The 23,563-nt window shown below is 46.2% G+C and overlaps 1 protein-coding gene and 3 long non-coding RNA genes across 6 annotated transcripts; 3 read left to right on the forward strand and 1 right to left on the reverse strand.

Annotated features, from left to right (window-relative positions):
* Positions 1 to 236: 236 nt before the first annotated feature.
* Positions 237 to 5,891, forward strand: LOC127331125 (UDP-glucosyltransferase UGT13248). 2 transcript variants are annotated; one of them, XM_051357194.1, is made up of 6 exons: positions 237 to 921; positions 1,125 to 1,509; positions 1,613 to 2,166; positions 2,463 to 2,534; positions 3,531 to 4,616; positions 5,714 to 5,891. In XM_051357194.1, exons 1-3 carry the CDS (start codon positions 253 to 255, stop codon positions 1,966 to 1,968), a joined length of 1,410 nt encoding a protein of 469 aa, XP_051213154.1. In that variant the 5' UTR covers positions 237 to 252; the 3' UTR covers positions 1,969 to 2,166; positions 2,463 to 2,534; positions 3,531 to 4,616; positions 5,714 to 5,891. The 2 variants fall into 2 exon arrangements, with proteins under 2 accessions (XP_051213154.1, XP_071681955.1); XM_071825854.1 differs by having other exon boundaries at positions 1,613 to 1,957.
* Positions 5,892 to 7,644: 1,753 nt separating this feature from the next.
* LOC127331139 (uncharacterized) lies at positions 7,645 to 12,770 on the reverse strand. The gene is made up of 6 exons (XR_007869630.2): positions 12,293 to 12,770; positions 12,156 to 12,210; positions 11,033 to 11,417; positions 10,288 to 10,398; positions 9,247 to 9,349; positions 7,645 to 8,070 (listed from the first exon to the last, which is right to left on the reverse strand). It is a non-coding gene; the product is annotated as an uncharacterized lncRNA (long non-coding RNA).
* Positions 12,771 to 18,653: 5,883 nt separating this feature from the next.
* Positions 18,654 to 21,895, forward strand: LOC139835120 (uncharacterized). Of its 2 annotated transcripts, XR_011750829.1 has the most exons (5): positions 18,654 to 18,882; positions 18,977 to 19,565; positions 20,596 to 20,664; positions 20,760 to 21,129; positions 21,276 to 21,895. It is a non-coding gene; the product is annotated as an uncharacterized lncRNA (long non-coding RNA). The 2 variants fall into 2 exon arrangements; XR_011750828.1 differs by having other exon boundaries at positions 18,657 to 19,565.
* Positions 21,896 to 22,605: 710 nt separating this feature from the next.
* On the forward strand, positions 22,606 to 23,525 carry LOC139835121 (uncharacterized). Its single transcript, XR_011750830.1, has 3 exons — positions 22,606 to 22,693; positions 22,792 to 23,161; positions 23,311 to 23,525. It is a non-coding gene; the product is annotated as an uncharacterized lncRNA (long non-coding RNA).
* Positions 23,526 to 23,563: the final 38 nt, after the last annotated feature.

A 23,563-nucleotide genomic window follows, 5' to 3' on the forward strand; every position in this document is an offset into this window, starting at 1 on the left:
CATTATGCGGCAGGCAGTTTAGCTTCTTTTTATTTTGTCAAATCGATCTACTCCGTAGTACCATACCGCCGCGAGTGCTAGCATCGGCACCGCGATCCTGAGAACCAAATCGCGGAGAATGGACGGATTTGCTTTGACTTGTCGTCGCGTACAGCAGAGCCATCTGCGTTTGTCGCTGTCACAGCCGCAGATTCGTGTCAAAGAAACACTCGCACAGGCCTGCCGGAAGCGGAAGACGCCGACTTCACGGCCATGGATAGCCCAGACACCACCGTCCAGCTCACCGGCGGCGGCGGGCGCGTGCTGCTGCTGCCGTTCCCGGGGATGCAGGGCCACGCCAACCCGATGCTGCAGCTCGGCCGCCGCCTCGCCTACCACGGCCTCCGCCCCACGCTCGTCCTCACCCGCCACGTCCTCTCCACCACCGCTCCCAAAGACTGCCCATTCCCCGTGGCCGCCATCTCAGACGGTTTCGACGCCGGCGGGATCGCCTCCTGCCCCGACACCGCGGAGTACCTGCGCCGGATGGAGGCCGCCGGGTCGGACACGCTGGCGCGGCTCCTGCTCGCCGACGACGACGTGCGCGTGCGCGTGCTCGTGTACGACTCGCACTTGCCCTGGGCACGGCGGGTGGCGCGGGAAGCCGGCGTGGCCGCGGCCGCGTTCATGACGCAGATGTGCGCGGTGGACGTGGTCTACGGCGAGGCGCGCGCGGGGCGGGTCGCGCTGCCGCTGGCGGACGGGAGCGCGCTGCGTCGCCGGGGTGTGCTCAGCGTGGACCTTGGGCCCGAGGACGTGCCGCCGTTCGTGGCCAAGCCGGAGTGGTACCCGGCGTTCACGGACTCAGCTCTCGGGCAGTTCGACGAGCTGGACCAGGCCGACGACGTGCTCGTCAACTCCTTCCGCGACCTGGAACCCACGGTGAGCACCACCTGTTTGTTGTTTTGATCAGCCGAAATCTTGTCGCAGGCAAGGCAGACAGACTGTCATTGGGCATCCACTTCTGCTTTGAAATTAAAAATTGGGCCATCCTCTCCATCGATAACTGAACATCATTTTTTACATGTTATTTGCTATACAGCAATGCTATATGACAAAAAGATCTATATTTTCGGGTTGAGCAGGAGGCAGATTACATGGAGTCAAGATGGCGCGCAAGGACCGTCGGCCCGACATTGCCATCGTTCTACCTAGACGATGATCGTCTGCCATTGAACAAGTCCTACGGTTTCAACCTCGTCTCCAGCACTGCTCCATGCATGGCATGGCTAGACAACCAGGCTCCTTGTTCCGTGGTCCTTGCATCCTATGGCACGGTCGCTAACCTCAACACGGCACAAATAGAAGAGCTAGGCTATGGATTGTGCAATTCTGCACAACCTTTCCTTTGGGTGTTGAGGTCTGAAGAAGCAGAAAAGTTGCCCGAAGAACTTCGTGGCCAATGCAACATGAAAGGCCTAATTGTTTCTTTTTGCCCTCAGCTGGAGGTATTGGCCCATAGAGCCACAGGTATAATATAAAATCATTTCTGCATATGCAACAAAAGGGCAAACAATTGTTAGTGGCATTTCGCAAGAATTGAAAATAAAGGTTTGCAATCTCCCTAATGCAGGCTGTTTCTTGATGCATTGTGGATGGAACTCAACAACCGAAGCAATTGTCACCGGTGTACCCATGGTGGCAATACCACAGTGGGCAGACCAACCGACAACCGCAAAGTATGTGGAGAGCGCTTGGGGGATTGGCTTGCGTGCACGTCAGGATGGAAAAGGCTTGGTGAGGAGGGAAGAGGTGGAGAGGTGTATCAAGGAGGTATTGGGTGGGGAAGAGTATGAGAGGAATGCTTCCAAGTGGATGCAAAAAGCCAAAAGGGCAATGCAGAAAGGAGGGAGCTCGGACAAGAATATTACTGATTTTGTGGCCAAGTATTTACCAAATTCAAGATCATACGAAGATGGTCATTCTTGATGGGTTGATTTAAAGTCAATGCCCGCAGAGTTGAAGTCTTTTCCATAGATTTTGGTAGTCTTGGACTTGAAGTTAAACCACATTCCAATGTTGCATGACTTAAGAAGGAGGTTACTGTTTGGCAAACTGATTGTTCGCGGTTGCTAAAAACTGTTCAATTAATACACTGAAGGTTTGCTAATCGTGTAACTGCTGCAGGTCAGAAAAATCACAGTGATTTTACATAGATAGAAGTATATATGATGTAATATACCAAGGCTAAAGAATGATTACCCAAATGGCATGCTCAAAATCTGTAAATTTAGCTATGTGTTAAGAAGCATTAATCACTGTGTAACTTGCAATATGATTAAGTCTCAGATATATTGGTGTAAGGAAACATTAACCATTATTCTTACAAAGATCACAACGATGCACAAATGTGGTGAGATGAATACAGGTTTAACTTTAAGGTTGGAGAACCTGTTCCTATTAATCCTTGCCCATTTCTGCAGACACGGACATGAAATGAGTCAGGATCCTCCAGAATGCAGCAGTCCGGAAGGAGGGACAACCAAGAGTGTCCGGTATGCATGCACTGCTTGTACTTGCCTCTTTTCTCCATAAATGAAATATTTCTCAATCACAATATAGTAATTAAGATACAAGACCGCATCTGTGCACTCCACATATAGTTTCGCATATCTAAAAATTCTTATATATTTATTGATAAGTAACTATATTGCCACACTGTTATATATACACATACTTGCATTTTTACACAATCACGCAGGAGGTATATGTTTTCAGACACACAAAGGCGCCAACAGGTGGGTCAATCAACAAGCTAGGAAGCAAGGTAATCAAGCCGTCGGATAGGAAGGTTGCATTGCGACACCACACATGCCTTGCTTGTCGGGAATGTCCCTCTCCAGCCTGATATACCCATCCTCGCCCCATGACGTGCCCCACGAATTTTTGATCACCCAGAACTTGGTGCCATCGTCAGCCACACCATACCCGACAGCAGCGACACCATGATCGAGGTTTGTGCCGCAGTCACCTGATAGCACACCGCCCTTGTAGAACTGGAAGAGGCTGTCTCCTCCGTCAACGGCCACAGACACTGGTTGTGCCGCCACCGCAGGGGGTGGGGGTGGGGGTGTAACCGAAGAAGAGTGGTGATGAGGACGAGGAGGAGGACAAGGGAGGAATAGGTATGAGTGATTAAGCTACAGCTAAAACCCTGGTTTTCTTACCCTAGTTCATCTATAGAAGCCCCTTGTTCATATAATGGTTTTCAAATCGAGATCCTTATCACTGGATTACTAGTGGGATCTGAGAACTAGAGGCGAGCACAACAACAACAACGCCCGAGATCTTGAGCGGCTAGATTTTCGTAAACGCACACGTGGCGATTTAGGTGAGGGAGGGTTGTGGACGACGGCGTGTCTTCGGCTCGCTCGGTGCTCCAAAGATCTTTCTCTCTCTACATATATTTATTTATTTACTATGATAATTATTAATAGACCAGTGAATTTCTTTTGTAACAAAAGAGGAAATTAATTCTCACTCACTTATAGCAAGGTGGACTTCTCGTAGGAAACGAAGCAGATGCAGAAAAGAAGCGGCCCACAAGTTAGTTAGAAGTCCAGAATGCAAAGCCCATCTTAGAGTCAAGACCCTGTGGGCGGGACCTGTTAGTAGGATGCACGGCGGCGCTCTCCTTTCTTCTACCCCAATATCTATCTTGTGGCTGACCACAAATAAGTCTTACAACGTGCTCACTTATCCACTCGTATCATCCGCGCTGGCCATCGCCTCTCCATCTATTCCCCATCCTCGATTAGCACGACTTCGCGTCCTCCATCTTCTGACCGCTTGCTGCTCCCCTCCGCGCTTCTCCCTTGCTCTCGCGCCCGCCGCCTTCTCGGCCTCGCTGCTCCCGCCGCTGTGCCGCACCAGGCGCCGCCGCGCGTCGAGGTACAGGGTGAGGGCGAGCCTCCACGGGCTGGACTCCGCCGGGGGTCTCCACGCGATGCCCACGCACCGCCGCCGTCTCGCCCTCGCTGCTCCAGCCGCTGCGCGCTTCGGGTGCAGGGTGAGGGCGAACCTCTCCACGGGATCCGTCGGGGCGCTCCTCCCGGGCGGCCGCCGCAGCCGTCTCAACCTCTGCCCCCGGCGCTGTATCGCATCGGGTGCCACCGGGCGTCGGGTTCCAGGGTGGGGGCGAGCCTCCACGGGCTGCACTCCGTCGAGGGCCTCCAGGCAGCGCTCGAGCGCGCGGAGGCGGCGCTCTGCACGCTCGCCGACGCAGAACAGTCGCGAATCCTGATATTCAAAGGGCCAGAGGTATGTCAGGCGGTGGTGGGCTATCTAGTGATTGTGATGAGGAAGTGGCGACTAATATGGGGATCAGCTACACAACGAATATTTGGAGGCGGCTGGAGGGGGAGTGTGCAGTTGTTTTGCGCCGCTATATGGCTCATTGCTGCAAGACATACTGGTGCGTTGCTTTCTTTACTGTTGATGTAGAGAAGACTTGATGGCCAGTTCGCGCTAGTAGTCTGGAGGTCACTGGTGCCCCGTTCTTCCTATTATTCACTTGGAGGAGGTCACTGTCAATCTGTCATAACCGGCTAGGGAAACGAGGACTCACTGCCCAACATGTAAGCTGCCTAATGTTCTTGTTTGATTCAGCTTGATTGTCATTTTTTTGTTGTTGCAATTATTGTAGGAAAGACAGGCTGTGTGCATATTCATATGTCTCAGTTTGATTTTAGTGTGTTAACTACTGATTCAAAGTTAAGAAGGACCATATGCACATGAAAGTAATTTCACCATTTTAATATGCCTGTAGCTGGATGTAGCTTTACTATACGAGGGGAAGTAATTCATGTGTGACATGTGTCTTATATATGCAAGTTATGAACAAAGCAGTATGTGTGTTATTATATCAAGTTTAGTTCTTGGCAAGGCGTGATCTAGTTTCTTACTTTCCGTTGTTTTTGTCCAACTTCTGAAAGTAATTTAGTCCAATTTTGGCCAGCTTCTGGAAGTAATTTAATCCAATTTAAATGTTATTTTTACTAACTTTTGGAAGTAACTTAGTCCATCATTCAAATCATCATTACCAACTTCTGGAAGTAACCTAGTCCAAGTGAAAATGTTATGTTTTACTAACTTCTTGAAGTAAATAATCCATTATTCAAATGTTATTCTTACCAGCTTGTGGAAGTAAGCTGGTTTAATTTAAAATGTTGGTTTTACGAACCTCGGGAAGTAACTTAGTCCATTGTTCAGACCTTATCTTTACCCAACTTCTCGAAGTAACTTAGTTCAGTTTAAAATGTTAGTTTACTAACCTCAGGAAGTAACTTAGTTCAATCTAAATGTTAGTTTACTAACCTCAGGAAGTAACTTAGTTCCATTTAAAATATTAGTTTACTGCCCTCAGGAAGTAACTTAGTGCATTGTTTAAACTTTATTTTTACCAACTTCTAGAAAATAATTTAGTCAATTTAAAATGTTACTAATCTTAGAAAGTAACTTAGTCCATTATTTAAATGTTATTTTTATCAACATCTGGAAGTAACTTAGTTCAATTTAAAATTTTAGTTAACTAACCTTAGGAAGTAACTTAGTCCATTATTCAAATGATATTTTACCAACTGGGTACTTTAGTTCCTCTTAATTTTCTTCTCATAGTCATTTTGGTTGTATGATCGAGAAGTAAGAAGCCACTGGATGTTTCTTTATGCTACAGGATGGAGGAAGGAGGAAGCAAAGAAAGAAGTCGATGTTCTTCCTGGGATCAGCTTTGTACTTCCAGGGATGATTTTCCTTCCGCAGCAGTTCCTTCCTTTTAATTTTTATAATGGATTTCGCTGGTTCTGTACATTAGGATACGGTGGTCTTGGACATCAATGTAGGCTTTGGTTCCCTTTTTTTATGTCAGCAATGAAGAAATCTAGAAAAAAAGATGGATACTGCGACTGTATTTGCGTGGTTTCAGGGTTAGATAGGATGCATGTGATTTTTTTCCACCGGGTCCATGGGCTGGAAAGCACATGGCTTTGAGCAAACGTGCGGTCCTGGCGTTTGGCACGCGCGGGATTAGCTGTTCCTTTTTTTGGAAAGAAACGTGATTCTGTGTCTTTCCTAAAGTAGGCTGTCCGAACTGACCACTTTTTTTCTTAAATAGTGGCTGACCACTATGTAGTCAAGCCCTTCTTCTACAGGGGTGGCGGCGGCGGCGGCGACGGCGGCGCTCTCCTTTCCGGCGATGAATCCCAGGATGGCGGCGGCAGCGTAAGTTGAGCCAGGCAGGTAAAGCATATTTTCAACCAAACACCCATCTGTCCTCTCTTCCACTCTCGTTCTGGCCGTATTCGATCGATGTCGCGCCGAGGAAATCCCGATCGATCTGCGCTTCTGGACAAGAAGCATCGCATTGCACGTTCTCTTGTCCTGTAGTAGCGGGTGGTTGCGTGGCCTGCATCCTCGTGTATGGCCGATGCATGCCCAACCTATTGTAAGAAGCAGAATTTATGCAGTGTCATTTGGTAAGGGTAGAAGATATGGGGTTCCAGGTTGGCTCAGGATGTGGATGCTCTAATTTTAGTGGACACTGGGGGTACATTTATATTGATCCGATTTCTTGATTACCACCTGGATTTAGTTTGTGATGCTATAGTTGGATCATACATAGGAAATTACTAATATAGTAGTACTATTTACATATTGCTTTCATAGGTCCAAAAATTGCCCCGTGCACGCCTACCTATAATTAATTAGTGACCGCTCCATTTTAAATGATCTAATTTACAATGGGAGAAATACAGTCAAATGATCTAATTAATGTACATCCATGGATAGTACTCCATTCACAAGAGAAATGCCACTACATACTACAGCACTAGAAATACTTCTATCTTTTCGCGTTCTGCTGAACAAGTTGCTGGTGCATCCTTTGCTGGCATGATTCCTCAGCTACCCAGACTCCATCTCCGGGATTTACTCCCAGTTGACATGGTCCGCAGGATTTCTAGCGATCTCCAGTCAACTGTGGATGTGATGGTCGGCCGCCGCTTCCGCTCCACTCGGTGGTCCGCAGCACCTCAGCGCCAGCCGCAGGAGCCGCTCCGCCTGCAACTCCGCGCGCGAGGAGGTCGTGCGTGCACAAAAGAAACCGCCGCGTCTTTTACGAGGATGACGACGTATATCAAAGACGCGGGCGTATATGGGATCAATGTAGTCCTCCACGTGCGCTCGATTAACGGCATGTGGCTTTTTCATCCTCGATCCATTTCGTACCAACCACCTGCACTGCACTCTACGTGTTTTTCTTTTCCTCCAGACAAAAAAAAAAAAGGTAACAAATTACCAAAAGCGTTTTTACTACCTAATCCATTTTTATTATTACCCAATGCCTAATACATTCAACAAATAGCTAAGCTCATCAAACAAACCAGATCACCTACTTCACCCCCAGCATAGCTGAATCTTAAATGCGCAACAATTGATCCATCACTCACCGGCCGCTGCTTCATCAACTCAACTGGCTGCTACTGTCAACTCTGACTTCTTCTTAGCTTGCTAGTATATTTTTCTTCCGCGCCAGAAAATTATAATCAATTAATTTAAGGGCTCAAAATATATATACCCAACTATGTGACCAAAATGCCAGGGAGTGCATGCTCAAAATTTTGGCATCCAAACCTGCACAGCAAATACCATACTTCAATTCAACACACACGCTTGGCATGCACATTCAACCCCAACTCGATCCAATCAATGGGGACAAAAAAAAAAACCCAACCGCCATCAGCATCAAAGCAAAGCAAAAGCTGATGCATCCGCAACCCCATCCTAGGACGGTCTCGGTTACATACAACACGGACAAGATGCCATACGAGATTCCTCTGAATCTGAATTACAGGCGGTGCTGCATTACACTACATCCCGATTGAATAAATATAGTTGCTGCACAGACACAGCAATGCGTGTACTCAAGTCAGCTGCTTCCTTCATTGTCTCTTCCAGGTCACATCCAGATGACGCATCGCACTGCAGCTTCCTTGCTGCCATCCACCCGTTCTCCACGATATATATATCCTTCAACTACATGAACAAAAACTTGATGGTCAGCTCCATAGCAGATTTACTAGAGACAACGAATTCGCAGCAACGTTTCAACAATAATAAGGTGGAGGATAAAGCAGGCAAACAGACTGTGCGACATGTAGTGAAAATTTCAAATTCCAAAAACAGTGCATGAGTATCATCTTGCAACAAGTCAGCAAAACGAGGTTGCTACTAATTTAGAGCGGAACATTGACTAATCTACTTGTCCAGGCCAAGACCTGAGATATGTATCCCTTAATTAAAGATCACCACATGGTTAACGAATAAGAGACATCTATAAAAAAAAGGGAAAACATCTACAACTTCATAACTGAGAATATACGCACCAAAACTGACAGTGACAAGTTCATTCCAAATCAAAAGGTACACCATGACATGCCACCAAACTTGATTACAAAGGCAGCACACTTCCAGAAAGATTTGGAAGAAAATCCAGAGTCCAACCAACATTAGTAAAGTACTTTTGCACATACTACTATACCATTTGTGCTAGTGAACAAAACTAATCTATGGAGCATATTAATAATCACGACCTCAACACAGTTCGCTCAAGACCTGATGTGCCAGGCTATATGTGCCGGGCTAGCAATGCTCAGCACTGAGAATTTTCAAATTATGTGCTCAGACCAAAACTTCTTTTTGTATCCATCCCTAGCTCTGATGCAACGACTCAAACAGCCTAACCTGCTGCATGACATGCCACTGAACTACTCAAATATAACAAGCCAAATAACAGCATGCGTGCATGCATGCATTTGGCATATAACAAGCCAAGTGATAGTAAGTACCCAACTGATAGATAGTTCAGTGACCACTCTCTTCTTACCATGTTCAGTAGCTACAACTAGATAACTAAAACCATCGAGTGAGCCAGCCAATCCTTAACAATTTCATAGCTACACAATATAGTTTCCATTGGAGATCAACACAAGATACTAAACCAAAGCAGTGCAAATACAAATGCCAATCAGTTCAAGCAAGCTCTGCTAACATAGACCAGCCATAAAAACACCACAGGCCGTCAAATTTCCTAGCTACACAACATACCTTTCATTAGAGATCATCACATAACACTAAACCAAAGCAGCGCCAATACAACCACACCACCAGAGTCATAAATGAGAAGAGACAGGAGAGGAACCTGACACTCACCTAAACCCACCAAGTCGAAGACGAAGGCCGCTGCTGCCAAACAGATAGATATGGCAGCCACGGCTACCTCCTAGCCAGCTCCACCAACTGGAAATCCTCCAAGCTACAAAAACACATAGAAAAAAAGAAGTGGTCAGGAACTGGTACAACTCTTCAATTCTAAAGCTAGAGAACATTCAAGTCAGGCAACAATTTCCAAGCGAGACATAGAGAGTACATGTAGATGTCATTTCCAAGCTAGGCGAGAATTTGTCTACTTTCTACACACTCAACTCAAACCGGGAAAAACTAAATGATTTCCAAGTCACAAATAAATTAGATGCAGATTTCTCATTTATCAAGTCAACCAGATTTAATACAAGTCAGATTTAATCTACTTTGTTGAACTAGTGGTCCAGATCAGCTCCAAAGAGCTCCAGTCTCTGCCCACATTTAATACAAGTCATGTTTAGGCTTCATCAAGTCAACCAAACAACAAGTTCAATATAAATTCAAGTATAATCCAAAGCTAGAGCTATAAATGGTCTGATTCTGAATTTCTTGTCAAACCAAGAAATTCAGCTCAAAAAAGTTCTAGGTTCGTCCCACATTGAATACAAGTTGGGGTTAAGCTTGACATTCATGAGTCGACCAAACCCAAGCCCACATGTTCAATAAAAACTCAAGGATAATCCAAAGCACACCATAGCAATTCAATAGCCTTTATAAAACAGATTGTGTAATTATAAACAGGGTCACAAATCGGATTCTTGCTTCTGTAACACTTTGGAACTATTCCAAAAAAAAATTACTAGCACGTTGATCAGCAACTTAAACATTTTAAAATAAGAAGGCAACACTACTCCAAAGAAAATATGAGCACAATGCATGAGGACATGATCAATTACATGAAACAAATAATGATGAATAAAAAGCTTGTGGCTGATGTACTACTCCAACACTTAGGCCAATCAACACTCGCTTTGCAAAAGAAAAGAAAATTATCTCACTGGCACATGAATAAGATAGCAGATAACACACATAATAGCACTTGAAACAGACCTAAGAGACAACACATATAATAGCAGTTGATCCAGCTAACGGATAGTCACTTTCATGCCTGAACCGTGGGAACCTGGGCACCTCATGGAAGCACTAGACTCCGAGGCCTTGCTGAAATAAACAAAGGAGGAGTATGGTCAAGAACATTATTGTAGAAATACATGGCCAGCTAGGTTATGGACAAAACAGACAGAGAATTCCTAGTAAACAATGCATGGGCAGCATTACATCACTGCATATACAGATCATGGAAAACAACTCAGAATATAGAGTAAGAAATTATGTTAGGAAACTACCATTAAGAAAATTAGTTTATGTAACTAATTAGGTGTAGATATGGACAACACTCTTAACATCAAAAGTTGCATGATTAGAACACTCAAAATGAAGCAGACTAGCAAGTTAACAGCCTTTATATACTAGAGCTCGTACTTAAAACAATGGTCACGAATCAGATTCTTGCTTCTGTGCTACACATGGAACTACTCCAAAAACAAATACTAGCACGCTGATCAACTATTTAAACACGTTATATCAAGAAAACAACACTACTGCAAACAAAATACAAGAAAAGTGCATCAGGACATGATCAACTACACTAAAAAAATCATGATGAATCAAATGCTTGTGGTTACTGTACTACTCCATCAACACTTGCTTTGCAGAAGAAAAGAAAAGTATCTCATCAGCACAAGAATAAGATAGCAAATACTTGAAAGAGAACTAGGTGACAAGGTTCTATTACCTCCACATCACCAGATCATAACAGCAACAAAATTTCTTCAACTTCAAGAAACAATAGCAAAATATTTCAGGAAACCAAACAACTTCAGAAATAGCACAACAGCTACAGGTAGATAGCACTGCTACCAACACAGTTTACCAACTGCAGTAAAAATACCAAAAAAAAACAGGGCATGGCTTGCAAAACACGCAAACACGGCCATGAGACGCTAGAAATAATGAGATTGCCTGGTCCCCATGCAACCTGGACATCTCATGCTCCAGGAAGCCCTGATCTTCCACGGGGAGAAGCTGGGGGCCGGCGGCAGCCACCGCAGCAACATCAACAGTCCGCCGCATCCGCCGCTGCGGAACTCGTGTAACAGATGGTGTGATATCCCCTCACACTGGCCACGAAAAAGAAATTAGACAAGCCAAAGCGTGTTCATTAGAAAAAACCTACAGAATTCACTCTCCAAAAAGCTAGTTTTCTTTAAATAAACGGTGTCGAACCAATTACAAGAACCACAGATGAATGAACTCTAACACATGCATAGAGATTAAGTCTGAACATACCAAAACTGCATGGTTAATATACTAATCAGAACAGACCATAGCAACTAAACTGTCATTCCTAAATTACTCAAACTATACATGTAAAGAAGGTTCACATAGAACTGATTTGCATCGATATGCAACTGAACGTGTGCCAACAATTTGCATTTGCTCTTCACAAAAATTACACGGTTAATATAGTAACAAGAAGCAAACCATTAGCGACTAGTCGTCCTTTCTCAAATTCTCAAACTAGACATGTACAAAAGGTTCACATAGCACTGATCTGCATCGATGTGAAACAAAAAAACGTGACAAGTAATCGCATTTCTTCACCGAATTTTTTTCGTGCAGCTACAAACCCAATATATACTAGCATGATTAATATACTAATTAGCATGAGGTCACAGCAACCAAATTTCCATTCTCAATTGCTCAAAGGTATACATGTACAGAATGTTCACACATACGTGATTTGCATCTATGTGCAGCCAAAACGTGACAGCCAATATAGCGTTGATTCGATTCAAGAAAGAAAAAAGATACTGCAGCTACAAATCTGCAGCAGCAGGTCGACGAATTAGTCTCACCTAGGTACACCGTCCTACCACTGCACCCCGCGCACGGCCTCGCTCCTCCGGTTGCCTGCACAAGAAAGAAGTGATTTTTATTTTCAGAATGGGGAGAATGAGTGTTGGGGTCAGGGGGGCTGAGGCACGACTCATACCTCCGGTGGTCACGCCGCTGAACAGCTCCACCCGCAGGGCCACAGCCTCCAGACGGAGCGGTGAGGCGAGGACGGGGAGGCGGAAGAGCAGGGGGAGGTTCCGCGCGCGCGTGGCCTAGCCCGCGGCTCCCTCGACGCCGGCCTGCATGCCGACGACCACTTAGTATAAGGGTTTCACGGCGGCGCGGTTTTAGGCTCGATTGGAGGCGCGTCGGCAAGGGATTGGACAGGGGGCGGCGCCGGAGCTGCGCCGGACGGTGAGGACGTTGGGGCGGCCGGCATCCGGCGAGGCTGGAGGGGCAGAGCCGGGGCGAGGTTGCGGATAGAAGGAGCCGTGGCGGACGGCGTCCATCCGGTGATCCGGCGGATGGAGAAGGGGCGGACGCCGGCGAGATGGGGCGGTGAGTCGGGTTTGGGAGAGAAGTGGGCGAGCGAGATTTGCGTGCGTTTCGGTTTCGGGAGTGTTTTGCTTTGCTGCTGTTTTGTGTTGTTTTCGTCAACAAAGGAATCTGATTGGCCGTCAACGCCTCCTTGATTCGCGAGATCGTGACGTGCTATACTTACTGCTAATAACTAATCAAGCTAAGCTGGCCTCCTCGCGTTCGATGTAGACATGCTTATTATACATGGCTCTGAATTAACTAGGACAAATTTGCATGCATCTCACATTCTCACGTGCTATACCAGTGTAGACACAATCCATTTAGCCAACGCAAGTACATCTACTTTGCTGTCGTCCTCCTCCTTTGCCGCCGTCTAAGATCATCGCCGCCAATGGCCGCACCCGGATACAAGTCATAACCGCGGCACCGATCGACGAGCTGCACACGCCCCTAAACAACGCCACCATTTTCACACTATGCCTCCGTAAGTGGCTCATCCTCGCCATCAGCAGAACTGCACGAAGATGAAGATGTCGCCGAGGTGATGCGTCGCTTGCTCTCTACCGCAAGATCGTCCTTTTTGATTCCTCCCCGAACCCCACCGCCATATTGTTCAGGGTTCCCATGTCCATGCCGCGTCCTTCTTCATGGGCGAATTTGTGTGTAGGTTGGCAACACCCTTGCGGAATGACATCATCGAGTACAAAGTCTACTATAAGGGCCGGTTCACCATAGTGGTGGACACGCCAAGGTTGTTGTACATGTGTTTGATGGTTGTGCTCAAAGAATCCGAGAAGACCAATGTCGGTCCGTAACTAGGTGCTCGAAGTCGAAGACGGGAAGTGGAAGGAGACCAATGCCGGTCCATTAACATGTAGTTTAGTTAGTTTGCATAGGTGAGACTCCATTTTATGTGTCGGCGTCATCATATTTTCACATTGGTTGGATGGAAATTACTATTTGAACTAATAATATGCTTACTATCAGTTGATCATTTTTTATTATCAGTTTTCCATTCCACCGCCAAAAAATTATATTGATAGAGCTAGTCAAACCTCAGTAAACGTATCTAGGCGGTGACCGTGGTTCATGAGCAATCATCTTGTTAGAATTTGGTCGCCTGCTAACTTACTGAGATGTTCGCTCGTACTCGTGCTCATTAACCCCATTTCGCGGACGTTCATCTCGTTAGAATCCGGTCGTTTGTAAACTTCTTGAGATGTTTGCTCATCCGCGTAATCATTTGCTCATTTCACGCTCGGTCGTCACGTTAGAATCTCAGTAGCATCGAAAATCCAATTGCAAAAAGTTGAGATGCCAGAAGCAAAAATATTTACAAGTTCTTCATGCGGGCCCGTGATGACTTATATGTGATGGTGGACTTGTTTTTGGCAAGGCCACGAGCCATGATGTTTAGGTCTAGACTTCAGATCTAATGTTATGCGAAGGGTTCAATTGTAGGGTTTGGGTCTAAAGTTTGTGTCTAGGGCCGGTAAGATGTAGAGTTTAGGTCTTGGGGTTAGGTATGGGACTAAATATATGTATATAAAAGAGCTTTGTTGAGTGTCCGAGATTCTACATGCTAGACAAAGGGATTATGGTGGGCAAAAAACCCACACATGTCTTGTCTTTGCCTATGTACCCCCGCGAGATCTTGGTGTCACTAGGTAGTCTTGTCTATCATATGTCTTCCGATCATGGGAGAGATGCTCTCGGTGCCTAACCAGGCCCCCTATGTTCTTCCGGTGGTCTTCATGTCTTCGGAGCCACGAGGTTCTTAGCGGGGCTTGCCTCTAGAGCTTTGTATTTCTACTCTAGGCTCTCAATTTTGTGAGACTTGTACCTTTTTTCTAGATCTTATCGATTCATCTCTACTTGTCCGACGTCGTAACCACAACCGACGAGTCTGACCTCTTACGACCATCCCTTCCAATTTATCTCCTTGGTTGTGCCCTAGTACGTCTAGTCGCTTCCCGATGGTGTACTTCGTCGAGGTTGGGGTGCCACCATGTCCATTGAGGACATGAGATTGGTTGTTATTGCCTTGTCGGGGACACGGGGTGTACGTGGTTGTGTTAGCTAGGGTGAGTTAAGTCCGTCAATGGTGGAGGATGTGACATTTGGTCGTTGTCAGTGCCATACGTGTGTTAGTCGAGGATGCAACTGATGTAGGCATAGAGAGTTTCTCCATATACATGGAGTGCAGTGCAGGTGTGTAGTTGCTGTATACTCTCTGTGAATGAAAAAAAAAACATAGAATGGTTTAGACATGCGTAAAAGAGCTACATGCATGTATGGTCATTTAATTTTATCGATTGGGTAGGCATGCCACCTCTCTGTTCCCATCGGTCTAGCGTTGGCGGCATGCCTCCCGCCATTGGCAGGGAGGCTGCTTCCATTTCCCCTCCCCCCTGGCGAGCGATGAGCACCCCACAAACGAGGGGCTTGCGGGAGCATCCATACCGCCCCCTGTCATGCTCGTGCCGGCCCTCTGTTGTGGCAGACCGAGCCACAACGAGCTAGCCTAGCAAGAAAGCCAAGCGAACCAAGGTGGGGAAGGGCGGAGCTGCATCCGTCGTACGTCCCCGTCTATGGGTTATTTCCTCGAATTTTGTTTTGTTTCTCCGGGTATATATAGATCAAATTTGAGATGTTTGCTTGGAGCTGCATATAGTTTGTAGGTCCAGATCATGGCATCAGAAAGTATATGAAAAAATAGTTTGCTTGATTCAACATACTCCTATGTAGAATGTAGTGCAAGAGTGTAGTTAGCCATGTCTTTGCCAATGTACACTTTTATACGCCACTGCTGTCGTGTAGGGAGGTGCTCCATCTTTAATCATCATCATTATTTTCTTTGGAATTACCATGCTCGCGCGGACCCACCCCAAAACTAAGCCAATCGTAATTTTGTGGTGGGTTGGTTAGAGCAAATCACGGTAGTATAACAAATCCCACCGATTAATTAAATTTGTGATGCAGTTTCTACTTTTAGGGAGTGATAATTAATAGTAATCCCTGTAAACAAGGAAGAGCTACCGTATGCAATTTGCTTTGATTGGGCAGTAGAAAGGGGACGCAATTAAAGTTGTACCAAATCCAGTGCCGGCAAGATTTGCGTGGCGGGTCTTGGATGGAGCGGCGACGCCTTCTTGATTCATGAGACGTGGCATAATGCTAATTAATTCTGGCCTCTTTGGCTCCTCGCTACTTATTCATGTGTTTCCTTACATGTTGACATGCAAGATACTTACTTATACATGGATGTTACTAGGACAATTTGCATGCATCTCACGTAGTAGTACTACTACGTGCTAACTAGCTATAGATGACATCCAATACTACCGATGTGCACAATCCATTTAGCGAACAAATGTACTTAATAGCTACGTGGTTCCTATTCATCCTCCTCCTCGTACGCCATCTGTGACCGGTAGATCATCGCCATCATTTCCCGCTTTTTAACGAATAGCAGCGGCTCTAGTTTCGCATTACGACTCCGTCGGTGGACTGTCCCCGGCCAACGCCGGGAGGTTGAAGAGGGTATGCGCCGCTTGCTCTCTACCACAAGATTGTTATTTTTTTATCCCTACCCGAACCCTGCCGCCATGATGTTCACGGTCCTGATGAACATGCCCCGGCCTTCGTCATGGGTGAAAATGTCTATAGGCCGGCAACGCCCTCGCGTAATCACATCATCGAGTACAAAATCTACTATAAGGGTCAGATCACCATAGTGGTGGACACACCAAGGCTGTTTGTACAGGTGATTGATGGTTGTGCTCAAAGAATCTGAGGAGACCAATGTCGGTACGTAACTAGGTGCTCGAGGTCGAAGGCGGGAAGTGGAAGGAGACCAATGTCGGTGTAGTTTAGTTATGAGACTCCATTTTATATGTTGGCATCCTCGTATTTTCACATTGGTTGGATGAAAATTCCGTACTATTTGAACAAATAATATATTTACTAGCAGTTGATCATATTTTTATTATCAGTTTTCCATTTCACGGCCAAAATAATATATTGGTAGAGCTAGTATAACCTCTGTAAACGCATCTAGGCGGCGACCGCGGTTCAAGGACTGTCATCTCGTTAGAATCTAGTCGTCTATTCGCTCGTCCTAGTGGTCATTTACCCATTTCACTTTGCTCGGTCATCACGTTAGAATCAGTAACATCACAATCCAATTGGAAAAAATAATGAGATGCTAGAAGCAAAAAAAATTACAAGTCCTTCATACGGGCCCATGATGACTTATATGTGATGATGGACTTGTTTTTGCCATGACCCATGATGTTTAGGTCTAGACTTTAGATCTAATGTTATGTGACGGGTTCAATTCTAGGGTTAGGGTCTAAAGTTTGTGTCTAGGGTAAGATGTGTAGTTTAGGTCTTGGGGTTAGGTATGGGACTAAATATATGTACAAAAAAGAGCTTTGTCGAGTGTCCGAGATTCTACACACTAGACAAAGGGATTATGGTGGGGAAAAACCCACATGTGCATGGTCTTTGCCCATGCCCTAGATCGAGCCCCCTCTACTCCCGCGAGACCTTGGTGTCACTAGGTAGTCTTCTCTATCACATGCTTTCTGATCATGGGAGAGACACTATCGGTGCCTAACTAGTCCCCCTATGTTCTTCCGGTGGTCTTCATGTCTTCGGCGCCACGAGGTTCTTAGCGGACCTTGCCTCTAGAGCTTTGTATTTCGACTCAAGGCTCTTAGTTTTGTGAGACGTGTACCTTTGTCTAGATCTTACTGATTCATCTCTACTTGTCGGACGTCGTAACCACGGCCGACCAGTCTGACCTCTTATGACCCTCCCTTCCAATTGGTCCCTTGCTTGTGCCCTAGTACGTCTAGTCGCTTCCCGACGGTGTATTCCGTCGAGGATGGGGTGCCACCATGTCCATCGAGGACATGATATTGGTTGTTATTGCCTTGTTGGGGACACAGGGTGTACGTGGTTGTGTTAGCTAGGGTGAGTTAAGTCCGTCAATGGTGGATGATGCGACATTTAGTCGTTGTCGATGCCATACGTGTTTAGTCCGAGGATGCAACTGATGTAGGCACTAGAGAGTTTCTCCATATACATGGAGTGCAGTGTAGGTGTGTAGTTGATGCATGCTCTCTGTGAATGAAAAAAAACATAGAATGGTTTAGACATGCGTAAAAGAGCTTGGTCATTTAATTTTATCGATTGGGTAGGCATCATGATGTGTCTATACACACTTGAGAAGCTACATGCAAGTCATTTTTGTTTTGGCATTGAGACATTTACGCGTGTAAGTACTCAAGTCCACGATGGAAAACTGATTTTGGAGCGGAAATTTTGGATTTGGGCCGAGCGGAAGATTTAGGTAGTCCAAAGCAGCAACGAACCGATGGCCTTGATGCTCCATGTCATGGACCGGTGACGTGAACTCAACAAATTTAACCAACCCACAAACGAGGGGCTTGCGAGAGCATCCACACCGCCCCTTCCATGCTCGTGTCGGCCCTCTCATTGTGGCAGACCGAGCTACAACGAGCTAGCCTAGCAAGGAAGCCAAGCGAACCAAGGGTCAGGAGGGGCGGAGCTGCATCCGTCGTAGGGTCCCTATCTATGGTGTATTCCTTGAATTTTGTTTTGATTCTCCGGGTATATATAGATCAAATTTGAGATGTTTGCTTGGAGCTGCATATATAGCTTGTAGGTCCAGATCACAGCATCACAAAGTAGATGAAGAAATAGTTTGCTTAATTCAACATACTACTACATAGTGCAAGAGTGTAGTTAGCCATGTCATTGTCAATGTACATTTTTAAACGCCACGGTTGTTGAGCATCGTCCGGAAAATCAACCATGGATTTAATGCACCGCATAGGAAGATGCTCCTCCTTTAATCTTCATCATTATTTTCTTACCAAAAACTAAGCCAATCGTAATTTTGTGGTGAGTATAACAAATCCCCCCGATTAATTAAATTTGTGATGCAGTTCCTAGTTTTACGGAGTGATAATTAATCCCTGTAAAATTTGCGGAGTAGTAATCCCTATAAAATTTACAGAGTAGTAAATAATCCCTGTAAAATTTGTTTTGATTGGGCAGTAAAAAGGGGGAGCAATAAAAGTTGTACCAAATCCAGCGCTGGACGACCGTCTCTTTCCCGAGGAGAACCTAGCAAATCGTCCATAAACATCGCCATCATTTCCCGAGCAAATCACGGTAACTATAACAAAATCCCACCGATTAATTTGTGAACAGTTCATAGTTTTAGTAATCCCTATAAACAAGGATGCAATTTGCTTTGATTGGGCAGTAAAAAGAGGACGCAATTAAAGTTGTAAAAAAAACTCCAGTGCCAAAACGCAAATCCCGTGCTTTAATTTCTCCACTCCACCCAACTCCCTCGCCGGCCACCCCAACCAACTCCCTCGCCGGCGTCGCCGCCGGACAGCCCCTCCGCCTCCCCTGATTCCCCTAGACGCCGGCTTCAAGGTCGTCGCCATCTGGAGCGCGCCTGGAGCTGGGCGCCCCCGTCGTGGCGCCTCCCGTCGACGCTGCAGTCGTGGGCGACGGCCGCCATGTCTCCCTCCACCTCCCTCGCACCCTGCCTCGACACAGCAGCAGTCGTGGGCGAGGCCCAAGCTGCTGCAGCAGCAACAACAGAGGCCGGCGTTAGTTAGAGGTGGAAAACCTCCTCCATAGCGTCCGTGTCCCGCCACCGTGGCTCGCCCCGGGGAGACAAGGAGGAGGAGATGGTGGTCGCCTTCTTGGAGATGCAGCCGCTGGCGACCTCCTGTACAACCTCCCCGACCTGCGGCCGCCGGCGACGTCCCCGATCCGCGGCTGCCGGAGACCACTCCGTCCGTCTGCCGTCGGCCACCTCCCCAACTTGCAGCTTCCCGGTGAGGTCCCTCACTACGTACTCTCCGTGCACTTGCCATTTTCTTCTTCAGATTTGGGTAGCCTGTGTGATGATAGCAGCATTACTTGTCCCTGCATGTTTGTACTAGACAAAAAAGTTTCTGGAACACATGTCCTGATTCAAGGAAAATGTGTGAATTGCCAATGATTAACAAAGTGATGATGTATATGCATGGTCCCATGCGTTGTTCTTTTGTGTGCATACTGATAAGCAAATAGTAATTCAGCGCCGGTGTTGTCATTACATTCGAATGCGTACTTCTCCTCTCTATTTCCTCTGCCTGAAACCTCACTATCGCCGGAGTTGATTCAGATCTGCGTGTGTGTGTGTGTCTCCACTGGGAATAGGGAGATGAGCGGGCTCTTATTGGTCCCGACGGTGCATTTGCATATGAGGGATATGTGTGTAGATGTTTGCTAGGTAGTGATGATCTTGAAGGAGGAGCCAAGTTGGCAATATATAGGTAGTGATCTTGCAGTTTGGTGGGTTTACTTTTATATGATAAAATAGATACTCGATTTCATTCCAAGGAAGATAATAATAAGGCATTCCTCCTGTTCTTGCTACTGAATACCTCCTATGCATGTCAACCTAAATACTGACTTTTTTACATCAATGGTCTTGTTTCTCACTTGATAGCGTCTCTGAAGAAAAAAATCTCTGTGCTGTTCACGGTTGCTGAATCGATGTGCTTACCTAGTTTTACCATCTCACTTGTTTCAAAGCAAGCAGACAAGCAATGCTAATATAGGAGCACGGAAAATGCAGAACTCTTGCATCTTGTAAAAAACTGGTTATCTTTAATGCGTAGGAAGTCCGAATCTGTTCTGCAACATTACTTTCTTTTGTTTTGAAATATATCCGTGTAGGCTCATATGATCTACATCTAACGATTTTTTTTGCTTCTGTTTTAATATATCTTAATAGAAAATTTTGTAATGTGCACAAATTTCTGAAGGTCTTTCTAGTTTTGAATTTTTAATATTTTCAACAAACACTTTCTATTGCAGGACTTGGAGGAGGAACACATTGAGGACCTTGCTTTGTTAGATCCATCATCGTCCACTAACTCCATGAAAGTAATTGCTCTTTATTCCCTTTATTCTGTTATGATTTATGAGAACTCATGCAGCATTTTCCAAGTTCCGCACTAAAGTTTATAGTTTTGTTGCAGGATCCTGTTGAAAGTTCAAAGTGAACAAAGCTTTTCACCATGGGTGCTGAGAAGCAAGAGACCAATGGTGGTAAAAGACAGTGTTGCTGCTGCTGCCGCTGTGTTGGTCGGAACACGTGGCCAGCTCGGTCAGCAGCGTCGGCGGGATGAGGATGTCGAGAATGTGAAGTGCAGCTACAAGCCGCTGGAGCTGGCATTGACAAGAAAGAAGACAACATTGTTGGTAGCTGTGTGAGTTGAATGTATCTCTGCACTAGAGCTTCGTAGCAGTTTAGTTAATGCAGCCACAAGAGCAGCAGGCAGCGGTGTCCTTAGCGATGCACCGGTAGTTGAAGTGGTATCCACCAATATGACAACGGCCTTCTCGTAGGTAAGGCCTGGCTCCTCTTTTTTTTAAGTTCTACAATTTCAGCATATTCCATGCGTTTGATGCAAAATATTACTGTAAATATATTATAGCATGCAATTTCCTTGACTCCAGATTGTTGTTTTCTGAATTTTTTGCATCTTTTGCAGATCGCTCCCACCGCATCTCTCAATCCCCTTTCTCCAGTCAATTTGCTGACATCGCCGCAGCCGCTTGGTGCTACTCCCTGCTTCTCACCCCACCTCGCTGCTCAGCTGCCGGGCACCCAACCACACCCAACCACACCCACCCAACTCCCTCGCCGCCAGACACCCCCCGCCCACCCAATCCCCTCCGCTGCTGATTTCGGCGCGTCCGCCATGCCCAAGACGTCAGCTTCAAGAACCTCTGCCTTGTGCTGGTCCTCGCCATCCGGAGCACCTGGAGCTGGGCGCCCCTGCCTCGCCCTCCATGGTGCCTCCTGTTGACCTGCGCTGATGTTTCTCCTCCGCCTCCCTCCCTGCCCCGATGCACCAATCGCAGGCAATTACACAAGCAGCAGCCAAGACCAGCGCTGGAGGTTGAGGACCTCCTCCGCATCGTCCGTGTCCTGAGCTCACTGCAAAGATGCAAGGGGGAGGAGATGGTCCTCGCCTTCATGGAGTTGCAGCCACCATCAGTGACCTTCTGGAAAACCTCCCCGAGCTGCGGTCGCTAGCAATGTCCCCGACTTGCTACTGTCGGTGACCACTCTGTCCCGCCGCCGTTGGCCACATCCCAATCTCGCAGCTGCTAGGTGATCTCCCTCTCCTCCCCCCTCCACGCATTCCTTTTAATTTTCGCTTCTTTTTATTTATCATGTTGATGCACTCAACTGGACACTGCTAGCTACGACGCAGTACAATGTACAATGGTCGTGCATGGCGTTTCTTCTCTGCTGGCCAGTGAGTGCGTCCATATGTCGATGGATTTATGATACTGGCTTGCTCTTTGTTGTATAGAAAATGGAAATGGGTTGCTACTCGTTTCTTCTCAGTTGGCCAGTGAATGCGTCGATATGTCGATGGATTTATGATACTGGCTTGCTCTTTATTGTATAGAAAATGGAAATGGGTTGCAGAACTGTTGCATCTTGTAAAAATCTGCTTATCTTTAATTTGTGCTGATTTCAAGCATATACATGTAAGCTCGTATAATTCAAAGTCAACACAATTTGATACTATTATCTTTGTAGGATTGTAGTTTTAGTACCATCTCTTGTTTCAAAACAAACAAATAACTCAAGGTCTTATGATAATGAGTGCGAGTACAAGGCTTAGGAAGTTGGAATCTGTTATGCAACCTTTACCTTCTTTTGTTTTGATATATATCCGTGTAGGCTCATATGATTTACATCTAATGCCTTCTTTTGCTTCTATTTTAATATACCTTAATAGAAAATTTGTAATGTTTACAAATTTCTGAAGGTCTTTCTAGTTTTCAATTTTTGAATATTGTCAACTAACACTTTCCATTCCAGGACTTGGAGGAGGAACACATTGAGGACCTTGCTTTGTTAGATCCAGCATCGTCCACTAACTCCATGAAAGTAACTGCTCTTTCTTTTCCCTTTATTCTGTTATAGTTATGAGCACTCATGCAACATTTTCCAAGTTCTGAGTACTAAAGTTTATAGTTTTGTTGCAGGATCCTGTTGAAAGTTCAAACTGAAAAAAGCTTTGTACCATGGGTGCTGAGAAGCAAGAGACCAATGGTGGTACAAGACAGTGTTGCTGCTGCTGCCTCTGTGTTGGTGGAAACACGTGGCCAGCTCGGTCAGCGGCGTCGGCGGGATGAGGACGTCTAGAATGTGAAGTACTGCTGCTAGCCGCTGGATCTGGCATGGACAAGAAAGAAGAAAACATTGTTGGTAGCTGTGTGAGTTGAATGTATCTCTGCACTAGAGCTTCCTAGCAGTTTAGTTAACGCAGCCGCAAGAGCAGCAGGCAGCGGTGTCCTCAGCGACACGCCGTTAGTTGAAGTGCTATCCACAACTATGACAATGGTCTTCTCGTAGGTAACGCCTGGCTCCTCTTTTTTTTTTTGAGTTCTACAATTTCAGCATATTCCTTGCGTTTGATGCAAAATATTACTGTAAATAAATATCATGCAATTTCCCTGACTCCGGAATGTTGTTTTCTGACTTCTTTTTTGCATCTTTTGCAGATTGCTCCAACGGCATCTTTCCCTCAATCCCCTTTCTCCACTCAACTAGCTTACACCGATGCAGCCTCTCGATGCTGCTCCCCGCTGCTCGTCCCACCTTGCCGCTCAGCGGCAGGCCACCCCACCACACCCACCCTACTCCCTCGCCGCCAGACACCCCCACCCACCCAATCCCCTCTGGCCCTAGGTTCCCGCGCGTCCGCCATGCCCAAGACGTCGGCGTCAAGAACCTCCACCTAGTGCTGGTCCTCGC

The sequence above is a fragment of the Lolium perenne genome, chromosome 2 (assembly GCF_019359855.2).
Source record: "Lolium perenne isolate Kyuss_39 chromosome 2, Kyuss_2.0, whole genome shotgun sequence".
NCBI classification, from domain to species: domain Eukaryota; kingdom Viridiplantae; phylum Streptophyta; class Magnoliopsida; order Poales; family Poaceae; genus Lolium; species Lolium perenne.